Raw genomic sequence first — 21263 nt, 5'->3', positions numbered from 1 at the left:
AAGAAGTTGGAAGACCATTTTCCTGGCCTCCACATTCGCCAGACTTGACTTCATTAGATTTTTTTTTTTTATGGCGAAATGTGAAAACCGTAGGGTATGCAACCAAACCTTGATTGTTAGAAGACTTGAAAGCTAAAATAACTAATGTGATCTCAGACATTACTGAAATTACTGGCAAATGTTTTCAGATAACTATAAAATCGTATTATCCTTTGTATTACTAATAATGGTGGACTTGTGAAAACAATAAAATACAATAAAACGATTAAAAATATATAGATTTTTCTTATTTCCAATACATTCTACATAATTTCTTTATCACAAATACTGATAAAGTTATAAATATTTTGAATCGCACTCGCACTTTATGGACACCCTGCATTTCTCAGATTGTTTTGCAAAATGTTAATGCATCTCAAGATGTCATCCTACTACTCTGAGGATCCAGGATCGAATCCTGATAAATTGAAAAACCTCAAGAATTTTTCGGGAGTGGTCTGCCCTAAAGGCTCCGTCACTAATCCCTTGTAGGCTTGGTCAAACTCTTAATGAGCTTGAAAAACTCTCCTAGTATCACAGGAAACAAAGAGTTATAAAAAATAAATACTATATTTCACTCACTGAACAAATTCAAAATAAATTTATTTATTAAAAATACAAACATTTCACAAGCAGATTTACGCGCATTGTGTTAGTCCCACATCTCGCATTTTTGTTCGGGATTCATGTAGCTATTTGAAGGGCAATTGAAGACTTTAGAAAATTCTTTGAAATTCATTAAAGGAACCAAGGTTCTGAAAAAAATAAAGCTTTTCTTATTAAAATTTGTAATTGAGAACAACTAAAACATTTACAGTATCCGTTTTGGTTAATGTTACCCTAGGTGCCAAGATGGCGGCTCGTCTCTGATTCCAGCAAGGAAACAGTGGGACGCACGTTCTAACCTAAACAATTCTAACAAATTACCATAATTATTAGCAACCAAATTATTAGAATAGGTTAAGTTAGAACGTGCGTCCCACTGTTTCCTTGCTGGAATCAGAGACGAGCCGTCATCTTGGCACCTAGAGTAACATTAACCTTCCTTTTTTTTTGCTTTTTATTATTTTATAAAAAGTAATATTTATTAAAAATATAAGTATGCATAAGTACATATACCGGTACCTATATTTATTAGGACTGTGCATCTCTCTACCATAAACCTCAAACAGGGATTGCACTTTTTCACATTTTTCCTAAAATCGAAAAACGATACTTTTAAATAGACCTATTACATTGTCAAGAAATATAAATAAATATATTAAAGTAAAAGTATTTTTATTATACAATTCATTAATAATTAGGTAAATTATTAAAGTTTCCACGCTAATCAAGATTTTTTTCCTGTCTTTCATTATTAAAAATGATTAGCTAAAAATTGTTACATTATCAAATACGTTTTCAACAAATTAAAAAATAGCATACGCTTATCTTAAAACTGATTAAGTGATACATATAAAATCTATTATTATTTAACATTTCTAATAGTAATAACCTGAGCAGATGCTATGAAAAACATTTGTTCATTCGTGTAATCGAAACCTGGAAGATTTGGTTCTTTATCATGTTGCTGAAGATATCTCTTGTAAGCCTGTAACAACATTTATTAAATTTCTATAAAGTGAAATAATTCTTAAATTTTTATACGTTTGAAGTAAAAACTTACTCGATAAGCTATAACCATGCCACTGTTATCCGAAAAATCGTCGTCGATTGTACGCCTTCCCTCTATCTGAAAATGTCAATAAGTACTGTACAGTACATTAAACTTTATATATTTTATTGTTTTAAATAAAGATTTAATCTGTATTTACAGTGATATTTCCTTCTAATGGAAGTTTCGAGTATTGTTTTATTAAACAATTTTTTCTTTCTTTGAATTCGTTCAAAAATTTTTTCGGCCAATCTACTACTTTTTCGTTTCCTCCTGATTCTACTTTCATCCGTTCTGTAATAAAATAGAATATATGAATTATCAAACATGAAGAATTTTATTACTAATTTCAGCGACGAAAAAGTTTTATATATTGTAATAATTAAAACATCAATAATTAAGATCAGGATAAGTTACAAACCCAATTCGCCGAAGCCGTGGGAAATTTCGTGGCCAATCGTACTACCAATTCCGCCATAATTTAGATATCTATTATAAAAATATTTAAAATTAATCTAATTAAATTTAATTTAATTAAATTTATTAAACTGAAGTTTTAGTAAGTAGTAATTAACATCCTTACCTCGGGGCACCGTATGCAAAATATGGTGGCTGCATTATTCCTAATGGTACAGCTACGCGAGTTATTAAAAAAAATAATATACATAAACTTTGAATGGTTTAAATCTTATTAATTAAATAATTTAACTACAGTACAATCGAGGTAATCCGACATATATATGCCCAGGAGAGTGTCAGATTAAGGAAACTACCGGATTATTGGAATTAAGGTGATTTTAATTGTTTAATCCAGTGTTTTTCTATCTTTTCTAATTGTGAAAATATAACTTGGTAATTTTTTCTTACGGAATCCTACTTCTTTATCAGTGTAGAATTATTGCGTCTTATGTACAGTACTTATGATAATACACGCAAGAAGTGTTATGGAGCTGCTCAGCGCTATAATTCGCGGCACCACTTTAAATGTCGTGGTAGCATCCCGGTTGAAAATCTATTTAATTATTCGGAAAGAAAACATATGTTCATTTGCATGTACGAATACATTGTATTAATCAAATACGTGTGATTTGGTTTAAGTTATGGCAATGCAACACTTGGGCGATTTGCCTAGGCCCTAGGAGACGCCTTTTGGGAGGTCTTTTTAAGAGTAACTGGCCTCTATTACAGACGTGAATATAACAGAAAACACGTGGCCAGCCCGTTCTGGCGAAGCGCGAATCCACGACCGAATTCCCAGAGTTCAGGAAACGTCAAAAACATGTGGAATAGTACGGGAATATAAAAGTAGAGCAATCATATATCACTGTGTTTTAGAGTTCTTAAATTAATCGTCAATACTTTTGAAATAATTTTCAATCGTCATAACAGGTAATATGAGTTTCAAGTTAAAGGACTCCCATTTAAATATGTGGGAAATTTAATAGGTGGTACAGTTTTGTAGGAAATTTCGGGGACTCACCTTTGAATTTATTCAGTATTGTCTTATAAGATGGTATCAACCATTTTTGAGCATCCTAAGATAGAGAATGATACGATATTCAATATCGTACCAAATCTCAAACTCGATATCATGTCACGATTAATGGGAAAGTGTGCAAATTTAGTGGGAACTAGTGGGCAGCATGTTAAATTTTTCATGTATATTTAATGTAGTTAAATAAATATTTTCAGAAATTTGCTTAAACGTAAGATTTAAATTAATTTTTTTTCTGCTATTTTATTAGTGTTTCTATGTGATTTAATAAACTTAACTATACAGTCTAATTTAGAACAGCTGTGTGAAGGAAGAGTCTCGGTTTATTAAATAAAAATATATTAATTAAAATTCGTATTAATTTAGTAATAAAGTTAGAAAGAATACGAAAGTAAACTTTTACTTACTGATAAGTCCTGCATTTTCATCAGAATAATAGGCATTCACTTTAAACGTATCAAATCGTTCTCTATAAAAGTAAATTTATATAGATTCAATAGCAATTTTTTTCCTTAATTATTTATCATACACTAAGCTCAAAAACTTACCGTTTAGAATCAAGTTTTGATAATGTGCTTCCAAAAAACGTATCTGTATGTATATATTTATCTGTTTCTATTATATTTTTTACGTGATTATCTGTTACTTTAATCTAAAAATAAAAAGTAACTTTAAAACATAAAAATTCTTTTTATAATCAATTCTCAAATGAAAAATACTGTATTAAATATAATTAATGTATATATACATAATTATAAATATTATGTATGTACTTTATATTGTCTCTGCATAATATATATATATAGTACATAATATTTATAATTATCAAACAAATAAGATAACTTTGAAAGAAATTATCATCAAATAATGATATAATTTTTAATCATTTTTATTGTATAATATATATATATATATATATTTCGTGCATTAGTGTAATTGACCCGATGTTAGAGAAGGCCTGAAATTAAAAAGAGCAAACTTACATGCAACCCCTATCACTGTGGATGTAGCCACTATTGAGGTGAATATTGAGTATACATTTGAATATATGCATTTTTCACAGATATTTTTCTTGTATTTATTTGATATTTTTCTTAATTTATCTATTTACAAAAGTATTATGGGCACACTTCCTGGGCCCACCCTAGTTACGTTACTGATCTCTCTCGTACAATAAATAAAAATTTATTATTTAACCATTTAAAAATCTTAATTTGTACATTTAGAAAAATATATTTTATATTTTATCAAAATATTTGAAAATAATCAAAACATTTCAACGAAAGTATCTAAGAATTAATAAAAATCCCTTTGTAGGCTTACTTGATCAAGTTTATTTAAAAACGTTAAATATTGGTGTGTGTCGTTTAAATAGTATTTGGCGTATAACGTAAAAATTTGACAATTTGTTTAAAAAATAAATGAATAAAAATAAAGCATCTACATTTACTACTTATGTTTATACATTTCAGACTTACTTTTGAGAAAATTTCGGTTAACATAGGTATAATTAAAGAAGAATTCGTATATCCAATGCGATACTTAACATTTTTTACCTAAATGAAATATAAATAAAAGTTTATATAGGTTAAAATCAGAAGATTTTTCATAAGTTTAATAAAACTACTTAAAGTCATACAGTAACAAGAAAAAATTGTATAAAACAAACTGTTTACAATTTTAGTTCATAATAAATCTCGTCAAAAAAATCCAGCACGTTACTGGATTTTATGTTTAGGGTACCATTTTGGAAAACATTTTTTTAAAACAAAATCTTCGTCATTTCAAAACAGCTCAAAACTCTTATGAGAAAAATTTTCATTGTCTTATCCTAGCCGAGATATGGCTCATGACCCTCGAGTTCCTTACACCGAAATTTAATGACATTAATTCCTCTTATATACAAACTGCCACGCTAAATTTCGTTTTTAATCATTACCCCATCTTGAGATATTAAACGAAAGAGATGCTATCACGCACGAATCATTTTCTCCGTGTTTTTTTTTTTTTTTTTTTTTTTTTGGGGGTTATGGAATTTGTGAGATTTGTAAAGAACCTGGAAGGCCAAATATGACACGTTTACAATTCTTTCCCGTATTATATTATACTATCCGGGAAAGTACTGTAAATTATGCTGAATTTACAGTGGAATTTCTTTAAAACTTTTGTATCCTATCATTCGCGGAAAATGTACTGTACAATAAAATATAATACAATAAATTTTAAATAATACAATAAATTATTTTAAATATCATTTTATATTTCGAAAACTTTTCACTTATTTTATTTTTTCTTTTTAGTGTTTCTAAAATTTAATTGCCAAAAATATAAAACTATACAGAATATTAAATTTTATTGTTACAATAGTAATAATATAGTACTTTAAAATACTGGCAAAATTTACAGGCAACAAAAAGATTGATAAAAATATTACAAATCTAAATGAATTGAAACTTTTATGAAACAAATAATCGAATCCTTTTTCTCGAATATTACAATATTTGAGATAGATATGGAATAAGATTTGGTATAAATATACAATTTTATTCATATAATGTGATGTACAGAATTAAAATATGAAAGCCGAGAATTTCTTTTACTTTACTTGCACTGGTCATTATTGTTGATTGTTTTAAAGACATGTTTCAAAAGCAAATATTAAATAATACATTTTATATATAAAATATGTATAATATTTGTACATAATATTAAATAAATCATGTTTTGTTACTTTGGGAATATCCATTTTATTATAACGAAAATTCGATGCATAGTATGAGAGATTCCAAACCTCAACTTAAAAATTTTCATGAATCAAATTAAATTTTAATGGAAAATTTTTTTATTAATAATTAATGTGTTTTTAGTTGATATTCGCATTAAAACTTTATGTTACAAGTTAGTAAAAAAATTCTTCCATTCAGTTAAAAGTCTATTCAAATTTATTATTTGGATTAAACCTAAGTTAAATCATTCACATTGAAAACTTCTACAAAATTTTTTAAAGATATTTTTAAATTAAAAATTGTATTTACCTTGGATATTAATATATCTTTACTATAATCGTCGATCCATTTCTTTTCCGAAATGATTTCTTCTGTTGCCTTCAATACTTCTTTCACATAACTTTCTATCTAAATGCATTAAATCATTTCATACCGTTTATAATATAATGTTCTGATGTTTTAAATTTGCTATTTCTTTAAATATAATTTTACTTCTTTTATTTCTTCTACGGCCTGTGTATATTCCAGCATGTAATATTCTAATCCGAACGTAAACGGCAATCTGAAGTCTTCAATACATTCTCTCCACTTCTGTCTTTTGTAAGATTTTGGCGTAAGTATGTTGATCGCAATACCGCGTTCTCCGTCAAAACTAAGTTCTCGGAATATAAAATCCAATTCATATAAATATTTAATAACTATGTTCCAAATAACTGTATTGTAGATAATTCTGTAAAATATAGAAAAAAATTAATCAGTAATATTCACTGGAAAATTATAGTTAAAACATTTTCTAAATATACAAAAGATACCTCTATAGCTTACCTAGGTTTTGTATTTTCAAATAATTTACATAATGACATCATTAATTCTAAATTAACTTCTAACTGAATGCCGTTATTGTAATTTTGGAGGTGATCCATATATTCGAATAAAAATTTAAAAACATCAGACCACTTAATCTAGAATATAAATTAAGTGAAATATAATATAAATTACATTTAACATATAGAGTTATAGATTCGTATTCCTAATTACCTGATTGCATATACTATCCAGGTTGCTAATAGTAACCATAGTCGTATTATAACTTACGTTTTCAGTCATCTGATCGAAAATTATATGTTGAAAAATACATTTGTAATGTGTTTTATTCGATTTTAAATTTCACAACGATTATAAAATAATACTCACTCTTGCTAAACGTGTTTCAAAATCTATTATTTCATTCATGATCTCGTTGATGTCGGTTGGGTCTAATCCAATTCGTATAAAAACATATCGAAATAAACTTTTATATTTCTCTTTAAGTTGGATTAAATACTCGTCTGTGTCATTCAATAACGCTTCACTATATACGGCAGCATATCCCACGCTCATCTTAAGTTAATATAAAATATATCATAGTAGCTAAATTTAAAACGAATTAAATAAAAAAATATATTTGTTTTGCACTATTCATATTTTTCATTTTTCGATTTTTTAAATTTCTTGCGTCATAATAATAACCACATGTTGGAAAAAACCACGTGTCAAAGCCTCTTTCAGTGGAATAGGTCTTTTCATTTTTCAATTTGTGCCATTCAATGAATAGTGTTTTTAAATTCTAGAAGTCTTTGCTATTTTAATTTACCACTATTATAAATTTGTTTTTATATTGTCCACGTAGATCTTATTTATAAATAGGACTAATTATACTGGCGTAGTTTCGAATTAGCAAAGGGAGGAAGTCTTAGTCAAAAATAAAACAAAAGTATCTTTACTTTCACCTGTGGACAATATAAAAATAAAATTGAAATATTAAGGACATTGAGGCACAAAGAATTAATATTTATTTCTACTATTATATTTTCAAAATGATGCTAACAACTATAATTAAAATTTTTCTTCAACAATTCGAGATTGAAAATTCAAAAATTCTAATTTTCCGAAATACATCGTTTATCATGCAAAAAAACAGTATTTACTTGTTTGGATAAAGGAATACAAGAACATAAACGAAATGTAGATACTTGATTTAATTGACGGACTGAAATCGAGTGTAAATGAAGAATACTAAAGGAGACTTCATGAAATTCTTTAGACCTATTGTATTATTCGATATAATATTACAGTACAATCTCAGTAATCCGGTCTTTCGCTAGTTAGACATGGCCAGTAATACGACTCCAGATTCCACTAAACACAGCATGGTATCTGGCTCGATCTTGATTACTCGAGCTTGCTGACGATATTAAAGATTGTTAGACTCTTATCTTGTCTTGTTAGAGTCTTATCTTGAGCTACTCAAAACAGGTATAGTATCTTATAATAATACAGTAGTGAACCGAAAATCGGAATCAATTGGAGACTGGGGTTGTTCAGATTAGGGATTTGTTCCGATTACGGTTTATGTACGAAAAAATATATTAACCTGTCCGATGTTCAAATTTTTCTCCGTTGCGTGTCGCTTCCTGTTGAATTTTCGTCGATTTTAAGCCTAACGAAAATGTTTATAATAATAATCGAGGCTATCGTATCGTTAAAAATTATTTCTGCATTTTGTACAAACAAACTAAATATATTGAAGAATATAAAAACATGAAAATTATACTTTAGAAGTAAATTTAGTATCAAAAACGTTCGATTCAGCACGACACAGTCCGACTGAAAATCGTGCCGATTACCGGCGATTCTGATTACCGGGGTGCCGATTTACGAGTCTCTACTGTACTGTTTAAATATAAAATAAACTCCCCGAAACTTCCCACTAAAAATACCGGATTTCCCGTTTATTTTCTAATTAAAGTTTCCACGATCGGTTCAATTTCCCACTAAATTTAGTGAGATTCCACCAACTTGGCAATGATTACCAGCGACCCAGATCGCTCAGATGTTCAGATCAGTAGTCAAACTTAATATAATGTATTAAAACCATTCAAATAAACAATTTTTTTTCGAATAATTAAACTATTGAATTCATCTTAGTTTCAGTAATCCGACATTATTCCGGTTCCATATCTATCGGATTAACGAGATTGTATTGTATTGTACTTTATACTTTTGTCTTCTAAAAAATAAAGCAATATTCCTAAACATAAACTCTTCATAGTTAGATATATAATCCTGTAATTATGACAGAATAAGTATTAGTTTGGTAGATCAGTAATTAAACTACGTGTAAATTCTATTGTATTAAATGAAAAACATTATACATACGTATATATACTGCAACGTATCGTTCTGAGTGTGTGAGATAGCTCGGTAAAATATCCCAGTCGGTTCATATAACATGAATTTGGCCAGGATTTTTTCTATATTAATGGATAAATGCTTATCGCGAGGATATTCAGTAAAGGGCCAACCTGAGATCTGAAGCGCATCGAGAATATCATCCAGAATTTGCTTAACAGAAGTAGCTAAAATGTAATTTTATAAACATGAAACATTATGTTTTAAAATCAATAAAATTTTTGGATATTTATAACTTAAATAATTAAAATTTTAAATCGTTATTATTATTAATTAAACACTTACATTTCTTTAAACATGACTTATAGAACTTTTTCACTTTCTCTATGTAATTATGCGATTTTGTAGATTCCTCCGATTTTTCCAAAGCTTCTAAAAACGTAATAAAATTATTTACATACCAGAAAAATGTTATTTCATTCTTATATTGAAATTAATATAGGCCTTTCTAAAGTTATTTCTGTGCAATAATCAAATAATCTTTTACACACAGCTGTTTACTTTTCTAAATGAGACATTACATTGTCTATAAATTAAATTTATCCTGCGATTTTAAAAACGTCTTCAACTAAAAAATCATTTATAATGTCTTACATTTAGTTGTTGAATAAATAATATCATTTAACAGAAAGTTACCTTTTTCTAAGTATTTTATATGTCCTCTTAATTCTGTATCAGGATCGATCCAATCACTATAAATATCTCTGTACTTTAGATAAGATCCACAAGTAAACTTGAAAAAATCATCACATGGATTGACTGAAGTATCCATATTTTGAAGAATTCTTCCAGCTTGTAATTCAAAATTACATAAATTTTAGTATCAATAATTGTAATATATATAGAGAGGCTCTGCCTCATTCATCGGCAGAGCCTCTCTATATATATTGGCAACGTTTTCATTACAAGAACAGCGTATAATCATTTGTTTTCTCCATTTGAGTAGTGTGATACTGACTGAAATTCATGAACTGACTGAAATTCACGTCTCTCTCAACCAGTTGAGAGAGACGTGTAGTAATGGTGTCATGGATGTGTCTAATGTGCGTTCGTGGGTGCGACAGTTCAAAGAAGGCAGAACTCTGCAGTAACGTAATTTTATTAAAACTCAGGAACGTGACTTAAACAACGTTAATTTGGAGTAAAGTTTATTTATAATAAATCAATAAACGTGTACTGAAGATTTAAATGTCTAGTTTCATTTGTACTAACACAATATAAATAATTTATTTCATGTATATAATAGATCAAATCTTATATTTGCTAATGTTTCTTATTTGTTCAAGTGTAAAGAGTTTGTAAAAATATATAAAATATTTAAGTATCTGCCGACGTATAGTGCAGTTTAGTTTAATATAATCTTATTCCAAAGTGACTAACAAACTTAAAAATTAAATATTAAAATAGATTCTTAATACTGTTATGCCTTTATTGTAAAAGAGTGCAGAAGAAAATGAATTTTTCATAGCCTTTATGCAAAGCATATCTTATATAAAAATCGAAAGTTTCTACCTCAAGATTTTATTAATAACATAATGAGACAGAATAAACTCTCATTATGAAAATCTTTTATCAATGCTTACACCATTGAGAAATAGAAATCCTCATTAACATCAAATGCAATTCACTCTCTCGTGAACGTTCATTCATAAGCATGTCATTGACATCTTTCACTTCTCTTGTCGAACTAATTGAGAGTAAAATCCACTTTCCTATAAAATTGAGTTAATTGTATGGCTTATATAGTACTGTACTAATAACTTAATTGTCTACAGTCCAATCTCGTAAGATTCCAATGATTTAAATTAACCATGTTAAATTCTTTGAAAACTTAGAATTTAAATAATTCAAAAATATTATATCAGATTTAGATTAATCTCTGCTTGAAAACATTTAATATTCTTTTACAAAATATTATTTTATAATGAAATGAAAGTACTAAATATTACGGAATGTTAATGCCTTTTCGTATCTTTTTTAACTAAAAAGTAATATTCACAGTAATTTAGATCCATATATTAATCGTGCTAAAAAATAAATCTTCGAATCTAAATCAAATTTATTCCTAAAATGCTTCTACATAAAATTACAGTAATATTTACCTCAAAGAATTTTTGAATTTAATAAATTTTTGAAAGAACCTTACCTTCTTGCTTACATATTGGAGTCAGGCAAATTTTTTCTTTCGGAATAACTTCATTATTAGAATCTGTTCGAAAAGATTTCTCTATCATTTACTTTCTTTTATGCGTAACTAAATATTTCTGCTTACTGAACAACATTACAAAAATGAATATTGCAATACTTTTATAATATTTACTTAAAATTGCATGCAATAATAAATAAATAATTTCAAATATTTACTTTTATTATGTAGACCTGTTATAAGAGCAATTGTAGTGATAAAAACTATAATCAAGATGATGCAAATAATAAAGAAACAACGCTCTAGTTTCGATCTTCTGTGCCATGACATGCATTTCCTATATTTAGAAATGACATGAAATGTTATTTAAAATTGTTTAAGATTTTTTAATAAATAAATACAAATTATTCTTACTTATTTTAATAATAGGTTTACAATTGTAAATAGTATGAATTATAAAAAGAGACATTAAAAATTCATATACAGTATTGTTGATATAGAATATAAAAGAAATATAGAAAATTAACAGTGAGATTACAATAAAAAAATAAATATGTTCAAAGAAAGAGGAAAAAATATATTAAACCAGAACTCCTGTTAATTTATTTTATTCTGACTGAATTTTTTCTCATTAATTCCCTACGTTAGTTTTTAATAATGTATAAATGCGGTCTGTGAATATTCCCCACAATAAATACAAATTAACGACTATTAACAGAGATTTTTATTTCGATTTAAAAGTATATAAAATATATATTTTTTATTTAAATGAAATGGCGTCGCTACGTCGTTAGTTTTGAAGTGATTTAAGACAAATTAGTCGACCCTGTAATCAAAATGTCTTATTAATATTTGTGTAATTTATTCTGTATTTAATATAATAGTAACGAGTGGTTTAAAAGTTTTAAGAAGGATGTAGCTACATAAATCATTAGCCTATATAAGTTAATGATTTATTGAGTTTGAACTTTTAACATTAGTTTATAAATTAATAACGAATGCAACCAAGCAATCGCCTTAGATACTCGGACTATAAATTTGCTAATTTTTTATAATTAATACTAAGTAATTTGCTACTAGAGTTAGAGGTTAAGCGCCATCTCTTATCTAAATTAATAATTTATTAAATAATTTAAAAATTCAAATATTTAGTAACTACCGGAACAGCATTTCTTCGATTAAACCCGAAAGTTTATTTTTAAAATGTCCGTTTTTTCTTGAGTTTATTTCAGGACCCGGGTTTTTTCGATGACGAAGTTTATTTCCTTGCAGCGGAGAGGAGTGGGAAAGAATTGAAAAAATATCTTAATTCCTCGTTACATTGTCCACTATCAAACTATCAAAAGCACTTCTTGACTGTATTTATGGGTTGCAGCTACGGCATTTGAAATAATGTTTTCATAGTTAACGTCTATTCAACGTCTTCCGATTCAGTTATTACGTTGTCATTCATGTTTGCTTCGATGTTGTAAGAATAAAGATCTTGACTACCATGTTCTGATTCAAATCCTTCATCTCTTTCTAATTCAAATTTTCATAATTACCCTTCGACTGATAAACTCTCGACTTATGAACTCGATTACGACATTTCTACGCTCAATATTCGACAATATTTATAATTTTGTTTCAAAAAATAGTTCTCGTGGGCGTAGGAATAGAAAGTGCTGTCCAACTCTAGACAATTCGAAAAGATAGAATATTAGTTCAACTGCTTACCCCATACAATGCAGACTTCAATATGTTTTTCATGCTTTTTCGAAGACCTGCATTAATCGAGGAAATACGATAGATAATTTTATACTTTTGGATTATTCGAATAAAATGGACAGCTTTTATCTTTAAAATATAACTAAATTTTTCGTCTGACTGAATGACCGATCTGTAATTGTTCATAGCAGTATCATTTGATCATTTCCCAACTGTGAGATATATTTTCCTACTGAAATCATATTCGACTTCGGAGGTTTAACTCGCACCTTCGCACTGTACATCTACATAACGGCGCCTCTGTACGTAATACATTTATAAATACTTGATAAGATCATGTGAAAACATGGATGATAACAGTCTTCCTGGATTTTTTGTTGAATGAATAGACAGGGATAAGGAAGATCAAGTAGAAATCCTGAAAGAATGTTGTTGAGAAAGCATTGATTGAAAAAAGTGTGAATAATAAATAAAGTTGAAGTGTGAACAAATTAAAAATAAGTCAGGATAATGGTCATGGTAATAGATGCTACATATAATTAATAATATAATGATGATTAATATGCATACATAATATTTATCTTCCTTTAAACAATCACCGATATACAAATAATTTAATTGAAAACAAATTTTAACACACTAAAAATCTAATTTTCTATTTATTCAGAACAGAGAACAAGAATATTTTCTAGTTATTTACAAACTGTGAATTTTTACATCGTTTGACACTATTTGACAAAAGAATTAAGGTAAAATTACATTCAGTTGTGCAAATTTTCTAACACTTAAACGACAGATTCCAAGGAATGAAGAGAGGCTATCAGTTAATATCAACGAAAGATAAAAAGAGAGCGTTGTGGAAGAAGAAATACTTTGTGAGGAAAGAAATAGGCGCTTTGCTATCGTGCAAAAGCATTTCAAGATATTTTGTTTCATTATAAGTGAATTTAGTCATGGTCCCACAACCTACAGCGGGGCCCCCAGATCAGGATCATTGACGAGCTCCCCTTGTAGTTATAACATATGCAGAAAGATAAGTAATTGCGTCACGTACACGACAGAAAAATGCAAAAGAGAACATTAATCCACTGTGCAAAAAGTGTGCAGACGAGAAAAAACACGCGTCACAATTTACATAATGTATAGTACGTACTGTACATACGTTAATAGTGTTCGCAGAATCATAAATATAATACCTGCAAAAAAGTAAATAAACTATTTATAAAACTAAATTCGGCAATTACAGCAAATATTAGTGTGCATTGCCATGTCGAGCAAAATTAGGCGATTCCATTCCATCTGCTGCCTCAATATAGCAGCAGTATGACGGGGTCAGCCGGCTCGGAAAAAGTAAGTGTAACTGTCGCAACAGTCTTACGAGGGTATCGCAAAAAATTTAACAGACGCTATACGCAAAAAATGGCCCAAAAAACTTGTTATAAATCGGTGAGCTATATTTCATCTATTACCCCCTTCTTTCCTACTTTTTTTTAAATTATGTAATTAAACATAATTAATTATATTAAAAATAATAAAAATGAAAAAAAACGAAAGAAATGTGTTAATTTTGAAGAAAAAGCTTCGAAGTACAATTTTCTTTTTCTCGCCTTAGCACGAAACTTGACACTGATGAGTCACTGTTTACACAGCTGGATGACCTTGAGAACAGCTGGTGTGGTGTTTCGCGGGACATTCTCATGAAACTCTCGGGAGGAGAAGGGTAAAAAGTAGGGTGAATACTAGATGGAGGGATATTTCAAAATTTTTTTTTTAATTACGATTTTAATTGAAATTTCCGACCCCCCGACTTAATTACACGTAATTATAAAAAAATCTATTAATTAAAAAAATTAAAAAACTATTGGATGTTGTTTTTTACATCAGAAAATAGCTTTAAATAACTTTACCGAAGTAAAATCGGCGCGCTAGAACTTTAGAAGGATGAATAAAGTTCCATAAAAAAATCCCATAAAAAAAACAATTTAAGTTGTTAATTGCCAACACAATTAAGGGTTAAATTAAAATCGCAATAAAATTTTTCGCGCGGGTAAAAAATTTTTCAAAAAAGCAGCAGTATGACGGGGTCAGCCGGCTCGGAAAAAGTAAGTGTAACTGTCGCAACAGTCTTACGAGGGTATCGCAAAAAATTTAACAGACGCTATACGCAAAAAATGGCCCAAAAAACTTGTTATAAATCGGTGAGCTATATTTCATTTAATGCTTCTGAACATAGATTGTTTAACCATACTGAAAAAGATTGTTAGCAAGATTGAGAGCGTATTTAACCTTCAAATATCCCGATATATATTTTATCATGCACTGAAGGTTTTCTATTATTCCAAACACATAGATCATATTATCTGTGCTGCGTAATGAGATAGAAACCTTGCAAAAGCTGTATGTTATCTACTATGATAAGTAAATAATTCTGTAGTCATTCATTTCTTTTATCCAGTAGCTTTTTAAGAAAATTTCACCAAATACTTTTTTTTTTTTTAATTTGATGCACGAGAAGTGTACATTTTAAGTTTGTAACATTGTTACACTACTTCTCAACATAGTTCTCTTCAACTTTCAGACATTTTAATCAACTCTGTGCCGACTTTTTAAATTCTTGTTCAAAGAATTCGGGATTCTAGGTCCTCACCATAATCTTCATGGCTTTCTAAACCTCAGCATCAGTTCAAAAACGAAGATCTTGTAACGCTCTCTTTAATGCTGGAAAAACGTCTCTGAGTACCAAATCATGGCTGTACAGAGAATGGTTAATGATTTTCAAACCCAATTCTGCAGTCTTGGGTTGTGTTTGTATGGCGAAATAGAGACAGGTGTTATCATCGAGAAGGACGACATTCTGCCCATACACTTTATGCACGATAATGAGAGTCACTCATCATTATCGTGAGTTGGCGTGGGACTAACCTGCAGAAAATTTAGCATATTCTAAAGTGTCATGTAGGATTCTGTCTTATTTCAATGGAAATGTCCAATACTGTAAATAAAATAAAATAAAAAACGGTTTATAGCTCGCAAAGTTCACTAGAGTGCACAAGCGCACGACCTGAATTTACCTCTCTCCGGAATTGATTATTCACAATACGTTGTGTTTGTGAGAGGAACATGTGTTCTAGTTTGTTTGTTTGTTTAGTTATGGCAACGCAACTAAACAAACTCTCAAACTTTTATACTTTTATTTATTTTAATTATTTCGTTCACTCGTCCTACAGAAAATAATTCTGCATCATTTTCTATTTGCACAAACATCACAAATTCACAGTATTGGCATTGTACCGAACAATCTTCTGTATATTTCACTGGCTAAACAGTCAAACTCGTACAGGATCACGGCTTACACCTCTCCCTTACATTACATTTCTAATACGCGTGATGCGACAGCCGGATGGCCGAACGGCAGCCTACCGCTCTGGGTACCCGGGATCGAATCCGGACGGGTCGAAAATCCCTGGAATTTTTCTGGAAGTGGTCCTGCCAAACGCTTTCTCTCACCATATTAGGCGGTCAAGAGGTAAGGGACGGTGCTTACAAAAGCTAAAAAAGGGTGTCTTAATAATTTACATTCGAAAATTGACTTGTGTGATGTAATTTCATGTTCTACGCCCTTCGAAACTGCTTACGTAACAGGTTACTAACAGTTCAATAGCATATCCGGGAACTACGTTTATATGCCTTTCAAATTTCTAAAACATTATGGGCTGCTGAAAATTTGAATTAACTATATATTAAATGTGGACCAATGTTTACATTTCATGCCACTGTTATTTGCATCTTTCTTACATTTAACCCCACCTATTGCTTTTAAGTAAAATGAACAAAAGGTGTAAAGAATAGAAAATAATTTACAGTTACGGTGTTAACAATCCAAGAGAACGAGACTACACGCAAAGCTATCTGTGACCTTACGTACATTAATTCTGTTTGTTTTAATAGAAGTGCCAGAAAATCAATGATCAATCTATACATTATATTTATTTATAAAATATGTATATTGTACAAGTTAATATTATATAATAAGCACAATATTATAAAATAAAGAAAATATAAGTCATTGTATTCTTTTGTATCTAGAACACATGTTCCTCTCACAAACACAACGTATTGTGAATAATTCTGGAGAGAGGTAAATTCAGGTCATGTGCGCTTGTGCTCTCTGGTAAACTTTGCGAGCTACATATTGTTTTTCTATTTTATTTTATTTACTTTAGAAGTAAGAGTCGTTTTAAAAATAAAGTGATATACGAGTAATAGCATAAAAATAATAGTTAAAGCAGATAAAAATGCATAAGTCATTGAAATTTTAACAAATTTATGAGATACTCTGACCACAAAATGAGGCATATATGAGGTCAGAATATACGTAGAATTAAAACATATCCTAGTATAAAATCAAATACCACGGTCATTCAAATAAAAAAAGTAATTAAAAAACTTTATGGTGTAGTTTTCTTTTGTCGTTTATAATAAACGAATAAAACGCCCATAAAAATTAAAATTATTCCAGTTGACCATGAAAGTTACACAATAATTTTCCGGGTGTCCACATATACAGTTATACAATTCAGTCAGCTTTCAAATAAAAAATTAAAAATACTTTTTAAAAATGAGAGTGACGTCTTTTAAAAGAGTATTATTTTAGTATTCCAAATGAACGGAAACGTATGAGTGAGTGAAAACAATATAAAACTTTTTAATAAATGAAATAAATAAATATGTCTGTTTTAATAAATTAAATTAACAGTTTTTAAGTAATACTTAAGTCCAAATTTATGAATTATAAATGTTTTTAATCTCTTTAATTAATTTACTTAATGCAAAAAATAATTACGCTTTATTATAATTAGTTTTTTAATTGATTTTAGATTTTTCAAAAAATATTTCTTTAAAAAATAAGAAACTTTCTCGAAATTTTCCTGATTAACATTAACCTGTATTTTGAAACTAACAAATTTGATTTATTCAACATAAATTTACAATCTTTCTTTTAATTACAGTTATTTTAAAAAAAATTCATTTAAATTATGTATTTATTTATTTTATCTTTCCTTTACATTTATAAATTAATGACACATTCCATTTTTATATTAACTTATTAAGAATCTTGTTACTCAGTTGTTTTACTAGAACTTAATTCCCAATTTCCTGTTCGTCTTTGTTCATGTGGTTAAAAGTAATATAATGGTCGAGATAAACGAAAAGAATATTGCGCTGGAATAACAAATGTAGGTGAGTATACAATATTGCTAACAATATATTTGTATTTGCACAACGAAAAAATACATAATTTATTCATTCTTATTAATTAATAAATTATATAAACATAAAATTTAAAATAAATCATTTATTAAATGAGATAATTATTAGCGATGTTTAATTATTTACGACGTGAATATTTTCTCCCGTTAATGAAGCGTTATTAATAACTAGTGACTAACAGACTCGAGACGGTAACAATATTAGTCTGTCGTTCTGAGGGATTCAATTATGAGTTGTCACTTGATCATTTGAAATTTCCCTAAGTGATTTTAGATCCCTGTAACCATGATGAACAAGAAAAAACCCTGTTACCATGATGAGCGATAAAAAATCCCTGTTGCCATGTTGAGCAAGAAAAAAATCCCTGTTACCATGATGAACAAGAAAACAATCCTCTTAATGTTGCAGGATAGAATGACTAAGAAAGATCACTTAATACGTCTAGTCACTACATAACTTAAAATTTTAGACCATCGTTATTGATGTTTTTTCCCCTGAAAGGAAATAACTTAAAAGGAATGTAAATTGTAGTAGCATCCCGAGCTTAAAGTTATTAATCTCGAATGATATTTCTATTTAATTGTGTATCAATTTAAAATATTCGATGAACGGTTTATACTTAGATGCAAAGTGAAGCTTTCAATTGAGATAAAATACAATTTGTTTAAACAGAAAATTATTTACTCACTTTTTATCGCGAAATTCTGCACCGCTTTTTTCAATTTCCATAGTTTTTCTATCACATTTAATTCGATTATACAACTTATTCGTTAATTTTATACTTTGTAATTATACTTAAAGCAAAGTTTAGGCATTATTTCCTTTATAATAGCGACTTCGCTTACTACTACACGCCAGTGTCAACATAGAACGAGTCTGTCCTTGGAGCAGAAAATTTGTCTGGCATGAATTTTCTCCGACAGATGGTGCTATATTTTAGTTTATCCATAATAATTTGAGTATTATTTATTCTAAAGTTTAAACTATAGTATAACTCATTAGAAGTTTTATTGCATATTCATAGAAAGAATTCTTGAGATAGAATATCAGGAGAGTATTATTTATAACCTAAAAATACAAAATTAACCGATTATATTCTAAATAATATTAAAAACTTAAAACACTTACTTATTTTATAATTTTTTAAATATTGATTTTAAAGTTAAATCGATTAGAACTTTAATTTCTTAAAGTTTAAAATAATTAATGAAATTGTAAAAATCACTATTACTTTTTATAAATTAATGATGTAGCCTATTATGGAAACCTTAATGATAAGTAGAGTAAGCAAAGGGCGTTTCGTCACATATTTTATTGGAAATAAACGCATCAGCAATGCCTAGCAATATAAAACCTTTGAAAGAACACATTGGCGTGCTGTTGCTCTATGATTTGAAAATGGCCACAACGAAACGAAGGCTCACCATCTCATCTGCAAAGCGTTTATTAAAGCGTTCACAGGTGTACCAAAGTCAACCAGCTATTGCGAATAACAAAGGGATGGTATTGCAGAAAGCAATAATCTTCATTCGTTTGACATCAGAAGGCAATAATCTTCATTTGTTTGACTGCTTCTAACATCACTGTACTGTGAACGACTAGATCGTGTTCTGCTGTGACGAAGTTCTTTCATCTTAGTGTTCAAACGTTCTCAAGAGCAAGTAGAAAAAATATGTATACTGTATATTGTTTACTCAAAATATTTTAGTTTTACAATACAGATTGAACCGCGATAGTCCGGAATGCTTGGGAACAGAAAGATGCGGGAATAGCGGTTTTTACAAATTATTGAAACTAGGAGTAAAAATGGCAATATAATAATGTCTGTACTGTATCTGTGTAGCAAAATCAACCACCTTAATTAAGCAAGTTGTGGCAAACAAAGAATATGGCCTCGGTGGCCAAACTGTGGCTCGCTGGCCTCATGCGGCTCCTCCAGACTCCTATTGCGACTCTCAAATATTTATAAAATTTCTTTTTATAAATTTGGTTCATGCTATTTACACGTATAAAATACATTTGTAAGTTTTCTGTTACGTAGTGCATTGTATACAGAGATTGTAAGTGTAACTCGCAACAACCTCGAACAGACAACTGAAAGCTTAGGATACATTCATAAAGTCGAAGAAGTTAAATGATTGTTTACTTAGTCAGTATCAGTTAAGTAAATTAACAGTTATATTTACTAATTAACATAGACAAGTATAGTATTTTACAGGATTTTTATGTATGAAAGTATTTTTAATAACTATAGGGCCTATACAGGATAATATAAATAGATGATGTTGTTTTCCTATAGATATTCCAATAGAGAATGCGGTGCTCATGTATTTCTGATAAGCAATGTATGGCTCCTATCGTGACAAGGTTTAGTCATCTCTGGAATATGAGGCGGTGCCACAATTCCGTATTACCAATTTACGGATCATTTGAGGTGGCGTTAGATATAAGAAAAGTTGATAATTTCAGATACTTTTAGTTTACTACTAACTTTTTCCAATAAAAATGTTTAAAACTCACAAAAAGTCAAAAATCGGTTAATCAGAAAATAATAAAAATACAAAAAGAAGAGCTGTAACTTATTATAACATTAAAGATCTTGACAAATTATAAACAAATTGCTTCTTGTCGTTCTTATTTAATGTTAAGGTTTATAACTCTAGAACGGCTAAAATTAGACTTATCACTGTATGTATTGGAAAAAGTTCAAGTAGAAGACCACAGACTAATGTTTGCCGTACTACTTTTACTTGATCAAAGATGCATTTTGGAATGTTACTTCCTCCTTCAGTTTAATCGTAAAACACAGTTTTGTTTCTTCTAGGTTTACGAATTCTTTAATTAATTTTAAACCACATCGCATATTACAAAATGATTTCTAAAAGTTAAATACGTCAGTTTTCACCCGATTATGCAATCTCTGTGACCGTGAAGTAGACATTGTTTAAAAAGCCGTAAAGTGTACGCTTTTCTATCTTGGCAGATGTTATTTTA

The 21263-nt window shown here is 29.0% G+C and overlaps 1 protein-coding gene across 1 annotated transcript; it reads right to left on the bottom strand.

Annotated features, from left to right (window-relative positions):
• Positions 1-621: 621 nt before the first annotated feature.
• On the bottom strand, positions 622-19144 carry LOC136988463 (neprilysin-11-like). The gene is made up of 21 exons (XM_067286316.1): positions 18958-19144; positions 11510-11628; positions 11292-11354; positions 9782-9937; positions 9431-9517; positions 9113-9312; positions 7109-7294; positions 6953-7021; positions 6740-6876; positions 6407-6644; positions 6224-6322; positions 4667-4744; positions 3737-3840; positions 3596-3657; positions 2277-2328; positions 2115-2182; positions 1854-1987; positions 1706-1771; positions 1535-1630; positions 1165-1235; positions 622-794 (listed from the first exon to the last, which is right to left on the bottom strand). Exons 1-21 carry the CDS (start codon positions 18996-18998, stop codon positions 692-694), a joined length of 2229 nt encoding a protein of 742 aa, XP_067142417.1. The 5' UTR covers positions 18999-19144; the 3' UTR covers positions 622-691.
• Positions 19145-21263: the final 2119 nt, after the last annotated feature.

This window comes from Centruroides vittatus, unplaced genomic scaffold (genome assembly GCF_030686945.1).
Source record: "Centruroides vittatus isolate TY-2023 unplaced genomic scaffold, ASM3068694v2 contig_1254, whole genome shotgun sequence".
Classification (NCBI taxonomy): Eukaryota; Metazoa; Arthropoda; class Arachnida; order Scorpiones; family Buthidae; genus Centruroides; species Centruroides vittatus.
This window is presented reverse-complemented; position numbering and strand designations above follow the sequence as displayed.

What these genes read in the sequence shown, in the direction of transcription:
- LOC136988463 (XM_067286316.1), bottom strand. Translation starts at nt 18,998, where the DNA reads ATGGAAATTGAAAAAAGCGGTGCAGAATTTCGCGATAAAAA. An exon ending in TGGATAGTATATGCAATCAG is followed by an intron (nt 6,877 to 6,952) that starts GTAATTAGGAAT and finishes TTTATATTCTAG; the next exon opens with ATTAAGTGGTCTGATGTTTT. An exon ending in TGAAAATGCAGGACTTATCA is followed by an intron (nt 2,329 to 3,595) that starts GTAAGTAAAAGT and finishes TAACTCGCGTAG; the next exon opens with CTGTACCATTAGGAATAATG.